Source organism: Staurois parvus, unplaced genomic scaffold, assembly GCF_062004578.1.
Source record: "Staurois parvus isolate SC_StPar_1 unplaced genomic scaffold, SC_StPar_1.0 ptg000609l, whole genome shotgun sequence".
NCBI lineage: Eukaryota > Metazoa > Chordata > Amphibia > Anura > Ranidae > Staurois > Staurois parvus.
Genome location: NW_028318405.1, coordinates 277,172 through 284,840, shown reverse-complemented (window position 1 = coordinate 284,840; position 7,669 = coordinate 277,172). Strand labels below are relative to the sequence as shown.

Here is a 7,669-nt window from a genome sequence, read left to right as displayed (position 1 = left end):
AGGTCCAGTTTTGGCACCAAACGGCCTTTATAAGGAGGCTCTTCACATCCTCAAGTTGCTGGATGATCTCTAGCTCCCGTACCTTGTTCCTGGTTCCTGTTTCCTGTGTTATTGTGACCTATGACTTTCTGATACCGACTCAGCTTGCTCTTGGACCTGTCTACTCTGCTTAACCCCTGATCTGACCTCGGCTTGGCTAACGGATACTCTCTCTCTCTCTCGCTCCTCTGTGTATGACCTCAGCTATCCCATCTGACTACGTCTGCTCTGATTCCCAGCTGGTACCTTACCTTGGCTTGAACCGGCTATCCAGTAATCCAATATTCCCAGAAGGGCTTGCATACCTCGCACAGGCACCACCTGTCTGCAGACTTCATCTCCGTGCATCAGCTGTGCTCCTGGGTGGACCACCAACAAGCACTCCTACAGGCGACCTGTGCCACTTTGGGCCTGACTCCCGCTGTCCCACTCTCAGGGGAGTCCGGAACTTAGCCGCAAGGGAGCCCTCTCTTCATTGGCCTCCATCACCAGGTTCATGATACTAGTGCTGTGTGGGGGGAGGGGTTTCTTTCTTTCCCTTTTTTTTTTTCTCTTTCTTTCCTTTTCTTCTCTTTTCTTTCATTTGTTTGAATTTACTGGAAATTGTCATGGATATTCCATGTATGCACAACTATGGTCAAGACATTTGTTTACCTCTGTTGTTATATGGGGGTTTTCTTTGTATTTATTACTTCTTTGTCAGATTGAAGTATATCTACTGACTTATTGTTTATTTTATTTTATGTCATCGAAAAATGTTAATAAAGATTAATTAAAAAAAAAAACATACAGTGGCCAGAGCAGTATAGTGTTACTATAGAAACACTGTACTACTCTGGGGAGGGGATTAGGATTTTTTTTACATACTGTAATTGCAAATTAATTTTATTGTGATAAGTAACATTTTTTTCTGAATGAAAACTATTCATTTAGTGTTTGCTATTGGCCACAGCTAATCACATGGTACAGATGGGCTAAGATTGCTCATCTGTACCATGTGATCACTGGGACCAATCACAGGGATCATCACTATAGTACACAATGAATGGCATGAATAAAAGCCATTCGTTGTGTACAATTGTCATGTGATCTGCTGTGATTGGTCACAGTGATCACATGATATCAGCAACAGGCCGGTACAGTGATCTGTCATCAACTGTGTCTGGTGGACACCGCAGATGACAGAGCGCGCTGGAGCATGGCCTGTGGGAGGTGCGATCCTAGGAGGACGTCGTATGATGTCTTCCCAGGACAGAAGGGCTCCCTCTCAGCAGACATTTTGTTATTTGTTATTGTTTGTTCTATGTCACAGGGATATCCAGCAAACGTGATCTGAGATAAACAAATCTGTCTTACGCAGGTTACCTCACTTCTTCTAGACTTTACTCTGGCCCAATATCTTCTACACCATACAGCCCTTCCAAAGAGAGAATACTTCCAAACCTTAGCTATGCATATGGTGAATGCAGCAAGGATGTACAGTATATTCCAGTTCATTGACGTTCTTCAGGGTTCCTGACAATTCAGGCATGGTTTGTGAGATTAAATAAAATGGAGGAGCTTATCCATATGCATAAATTCACAGCTACATGGTTTAGTTGGATCTATTTTAAGTCCACTGAGAGATGCACTATATTACCAAAAGTATTGGGCCCGCCCTCCAAATCATTAGTTTCAGGTGTTCCAATCCCCTCCAAATCATTGGATTCAGGTGTTCCAATCACCTCCATGGCCACAGGTGTATAAAATCAAGCCCCTAGGCATGCAGACTGCTTCTACAAACATTTGTGAAAGAATGGGTCGCTCTCAGGAGCTCAGTGACTCCAAGCGTGGTCCCGTGATAGGTTGCTACCTGTGCAATAAGTCCATCCATGACATTTCCTTGCTACTAAATATTCCATAATCAACTGTTAGTGGGATTATAACAAAGTGGAAGCAACTGGGAACAACAGCAACTCAGCCACCAAGTGGTAGGCCACGTAATATGACAGAGCGGGGTCAGCGCATGCTGAAGCTCACAGTGCATAGAAGTCGCCAACTGTCTGCAGAGTCAATAGCTAAAGACCTCCAAACTTGGTGTTGCCTTCAGATGAGCCCAACAACAGTGCGTAGAGAGCTTCATGGAATGGGTTTCCATGGCCGAGCAGCTGCATCCAAGCCTTACATCACCAAGTGCAATGCAAAGCGTCAGATGCCATGGTGTAAAGCAAGCCACCACTGGACCCTAGAACAGTGGAGACGTGTTCTCTGGAGTGATGAATCATGCTTCTCTGTCTGGCAAACCGATGGACATGTCTGGGTTTGGCGGTTGCCAGGAGAATGGTACTTGGCCCCTTAGTTCCAGAGTGCCACAATAAAATTGCTGTTACAAAAAACAGTAACTATTGCCAAATTTGAAGACTATAATGGTAGCAGGCCTACAACAATGGCAAAAGATGTTAACAGTGGCAGAGAGTGAGATGTACTAATGGTGGCTGACTTTGCTCAGAGAGACTGGACAGGGAAATGGTGGCAGCATGCAAGATTATTTTTTTATTATAGTGCATCCAGAAATGATTTCCCAGCGCTTAACTTTGCCACATTTTGCTATGTTACAGTTTGATTCCAAAATGGATTAAATTCATTTTTTTCCTCAACATTCTACAAACAATACTACATAATAACAATGTGAAAGAAGGTCATTTTGAAATATTTGCAATTTATTAAAAATAAAAAATGAAAAAAAAAACACATATACATAAGTATTCCCAGCCCCCCCCCCCCCCCTCCCCCATGTACTGTACATAGGTATCCCCAGCCTTTGCTCAATCCTTTGTTGAAGCCCCTTTAGCACCAATTCCAGCCTCAAGTCATATGGAGTATGATGCTACAAGCTTGGCACACCTATTTTTGGGCAATTTCTCCCATCCTTCTTTGCAGTACCTCTGAAGCTCCATCAGGTTGGATGGGGAACATCGGTGCACAGCCATTTTCAGATCTCTCCAGAGATGTACAATTGGGTTCACGTCTAGGCTCTGGCAGGATCATGCCAGGACATTCACAGAGTTGGCCCATAGCCACTCCTTTGTTATGTGGGCTGTGTGATTAGGGTCATTGTCCTGTTGCCTCCAATCAATTTGTGGAAACATCTAAAGGATGATCAGTGGGAACAGGATGCATTTTGAGTTTCATGGCAAAGGCTGTGAATACTTATGTACATGTGGGGTTTTTTATAAATTGCAAAGATTTCAAAACAAACTTCTTTCATGTTGTCATTATTGGGTATTGTTTGTAGAATGTTGAGGAAAAAATGAATTGAATCCATTTTGGAATAGGACTGTAACATAACAAAATGTGGCATAAGGTAAGCACTGTGAATACTTTCTGGATGAACTGTACATGAAATAAAATGCTTTGGATGAAGCAAAAAAAAGAAAAATGGAGAGTGGCATGATCCCCCAAATAATTAATGAGAAGCATCTGAAGCAGGAGCCTAGTAGCTGCTGCTTATCCAAGACTGATCCATTTTGGTGAATGTCAGCCAGTCAACAGTGTCCATTGACAGAGGCACTATTTTTTTCAGTCACAAAACCCCAGAGAGCATGTTGGCTGAGGGATAGACCAGCAGCTCAATTGTGCAACTGTGCAAGCTCTGGCCATTGGTCCATCCTCATGACCCAGTAGTTAAGGGGGTCATCCAATTAGACAGCCTCTGTATCTACTCTTGCCCTCAGTTAATCATCCACCATGTGATGCAGCAGCTGCTGATAGGTACTGGCAGCAGACAAATCTCATGGCCAGTGGTCCATCCTCATGACCCAATAGTAAAGGGAGTCATTCATTCAGAGAGTCTCTGTATCCATTCTTGCCCTCAGATAATCATCCACCATGTGATACAGTAGCTGCTATAGGTACTGTCAGCAGGCAACCCTGGGATCTGAAGACTAAAAACTTTTTTTAAAGGAGTTTCTCAGGCAACCACCCCACTGCCGCTCCATCTTTTACTGACAGAAAGACTCTAAGACACTTTTCCCCTGACACTTTATTCTGTAAGCCTCTGGAAATTATTATTCTGTAGTATATCCTCCAGATGTTTCCTCCTCTGCCCCCTCTGAGTGCAGGATAAGCTACTTAACTTTCCCCTTAACGTGGATCAAAGAAGGTTACCAACCCTTGCCCTGTTACCAGCCCTTTCACAGGCTCTGGAGCATGAGGGAGCCCATTTGCTTCAAATTACTGGAGGCCGAGGAACCTGAGTCCTCATTGTTGCTGTAGATGATGTTATCCTCAGCTACCTACCCCAAGGCACATAAAACTTCTGGGGTTTGGAAGGCATGAAACCTACCCCTAGAAGAATTAAATTAGTGATAAGAAAGTGTCATCCCATAAACTAAGTGACTAAAACCAACACAACCCATACCCAAGGCAGCTGCCCCTCTAAGTGTAAAATGACACTTTAAATATATATATGAACAGATCAATAAAAGTAGGCGCTGGCCCTTCCCAATAAGAGTTTGTGGCTAATCCCAATAAAACTTCCCTTTTTTGTGTCATACCAATGCAAGTAAAAGAAATAAACATGAGAATGCCTAAACATTTGTATTTGCAACAATTTTCTGGGCCAAGCATTATCTGATAGAAATGCAATGGTGCCAATATTTTTGGCCATGACTGTACTTGGCTAAAGACAAGATCTGATATCAAATGCTTGCTGGCTACTTTGTTGGCCAATGTGATCTGGTGAGAACACGTTGGTGGAGCACTGCTGGTTTTAAAAAAAGAATGTATCACTTAATTTCCTTTTTTGTTCACAAGAATATGGTGTTGGCGATTTTTTACTATTTACCATTTGGACGTTCTAGTATATTATATTACAATATTTTACATTGTTTGTGTTTTTTCAATTTTTCATTACGTGCATTAGATAGAGTTTGCATATGTTTTTTATTGGGAAGGCCCTGCACAGGGGCGGACTGACAACTCATGGGGCCCCTGGGCAATAGGGGATCATGGGGCTCCAGGTACCAGGGGAATTTTTTGGGGCCCTCTACTGACCCTGGGCCCTCGGGCAGTGCCCGAGTGCTCTCATGGTCAGTCCCCCCACTGGCCATGCACCTACTTTTATTGATCTGTTCCCCACAGGTGCAGTGCAGTGCACCTGTGGCTTTCCTTCGGGTTAGCTTCACTTTGCCATAGACGTCTATTATATCCTGCAGGTGTGGTGCACTCTCTGAAAGCCCGCCATACCCGCAGGTAATAACATATGTCTATGGCTCTGCCCTGCGGACCAGTTTGAAAGCAGCCCAGTTACCACTGCAGAACAGATATTCCCAGGGGCGGAATGACGACTCATGGGGCCCCCGGGCAATAGGGGATCATGGGGCCCCTGTGTCCTTGCCCAAACTCAAAAAAGCCTATGAAAAAGGTACCAGGGGCATCTCATGGGGGCCCCCTACTGACCCCGGGCCCTCGGGCAGTGCCCAAGTTTCCAAATGGTCAGTCCGCCCCTGGATATGCCCATATATACACTGTGGTTTTAGAAATAAACTGACCTTTAATAACAGCCTTCTATTTAGGTATCACTGGCTGTTGCTGTCCCAGGCATTGCATTTGGTATCATTCCACCTATGACAGGAGACTGAGCTATACAGGAGCCATTGGTTTATGCAGCTCTGCTCCACAGTTCCTTGCTTCCTCTACCACCGGCTCCATTCACAGCACTGACGCTGTGGGATGACGGGCCACATCAGAAGGCTCTGTGGGTCACTGGTTGGGCACCCCTGCTTTAACTTTCTCAATCGTATCAAAAGCTAAACATAAAATGTTTTGTCTGTACCTACACATTAAGGGGTCTTTTTTCCCCACACAAGATTTATTTTACTTTCAAGTATGTTTTCAATAAATTCAATAAGAATTGTGTGTGAAAATTGCGCAAATTTTCAATGAAAATACTGAAGCCAAAAATCATTGAAAGCACTAATACCCAACTTATCAATTTTCTATGTTTGCTCGAATCTAATAGAATTACTTTAAGTCCTCCAATATTTTGTGTTTGCAAAAATCAAATATGGTGTTCAATCTAGTAACCCACTCCTTTGGTGATCTGCTTATTAAAACAAACAATATGGAGATGATGATGGCTTATTGACATATATAAAGAACTCTACACACCGATTGTTACTGTTTATTAATGAGTTTAAAATAATGCTTAAAACTATCTTTCATTTCGTGATTCCTTAAACTATAAATCATTGGATTCAAAAGAGGAATTAGAACATTGTATAACACAGAGGAAAACTTGTTCATCTTCACATTTTGCTGAGATGGAACCATATAAGTAATACATATTGATCCAAAGTACAAGCAAACAGAAGCTAGATGTGAACTGCATGTGGAGAAGGTTTTTTGTCTTCCAGACCTTGAGGAAATTTTCAAGATGGTGGAAAATATGGAGATATAACTGACTATGATCAAGACAAAGGTGATGACGCCTAGAAAAAGGACTATGAAGATTATTTCCATATCTACCAGATATGTGTCTGAAGTAGACAGCTGTAGAAGTGGAGCTAGATCACAATAGAAATGGTCAATAGTATTTGAACCACAAAACTGTAGGTGGCAGATCGTAATTATCAACATGGCCATGACTGTAAATGGAACCATCCATGTCCAAGAAACCAGATGGTTACGAGTGTTAATGTTCATAATGGAAGAGTATCTCAGAGGGTTGCAAATGGCCAAATGTCTGTCATAAGCCATAAGAGTTAACAGAAGACATTCTGCACTACCGGTTGAGGATGCCAGGTAATGTTGGATAATACACCCAAAGAATGATATGAAACCTCCATTTGACCATAAAATGTACAGCATGTTAGGTGTGATTGTGGTGGTCAAAATTACTTCACAGGCAGATAGATTGCTCAGAAAAAAGTACATGGGAGACTGGAGACTTGCACTGGTAGATATTAAGGTTATGATTAACATGTTCCCTGTTACTGTGGCCAGATAAGCGATGAGGAACAAAACAAAAATACAATTATTTATGTGTTGGAGATGCCCAAACCCCACAAGAAACATCTCTGTCACCATTGTTTTATTCTGTCCACATGTGGCCTGGTGGGTAAAAATACAAACACTAAGCATTAGTATGTGAATCACAGAATGTAAAATAATTATTAAGCATCTGTTAATGATGACAAATGCGATTAAACGTTGTTACAGGAAGAAAGAGAAGAATAGGGAAATGAAAGGCTTTGTTGTGTTTACCACATTAGGTCATTATTTTTTCCCAATATTTTCTCTCATATTTCTAAATCACCTTCAATCCTCATCCTTTTATTGTTCTTTTGCAATAAAATTTAAGTTGTGTTTTGGAGGAGTCCTGGACTCCAGAGTCCATGAAAATCAGTAGTCCTCAAAAGAGATATCACCAAAAGATCTTAGAGAGGTCTGTAGAGTATGGGAAAGATAAGAGCACCACAAAAATTGAATAAGTCCAGTAGAGGGTTTTATGTAGCATGATGTATAAGTAGAAAGCCAATATGTTTTGAGGTTCTTCTTCTTATTATTATACAGGATTTATAGAACCAACAGTTTGCTCAAGGCTTTACAAAATGAAGGTAGACATGACAGTTACAATACAATTTGATAC

The 7,669-nt window shown here is 42.0% G+C and overlaps 1 protein-coding gene across 1 annotated transcript; it reads right to left on the bottom strand.

Moving 5' to 3' along the window:
• Positions 1 to 6,195: 6,195 nt before the first annotated feature.
• LOC149449620 (olfactory receptor 10A7-like) lies at positions 6,196 to 7,110 on the bottom strand. The gene has a single exon (XM_089692990.1). It carries the CDS (start codon positions 7,105 to 7,107, stop codon positions 6,196 to 6,198), a length of 912 nt encoding a protein of 303 aa, XP_089549116.1. The 5' UTR covers positions 7,108 to 7,110.
• Between the last annotated feature and the right edge of the window lie 559 nt (positions 7,111 to 7,669).

Bases quoted from the DNA above. Each gene is read 5' to 3' on its own strand.
- LOC149449620 (XM_089692990.1), bottom strand. From the start codon at position 7,107: ATGGTGACAGAGATGTTTCTTGTGGGGTTTGGGCATCTCCAACACATA.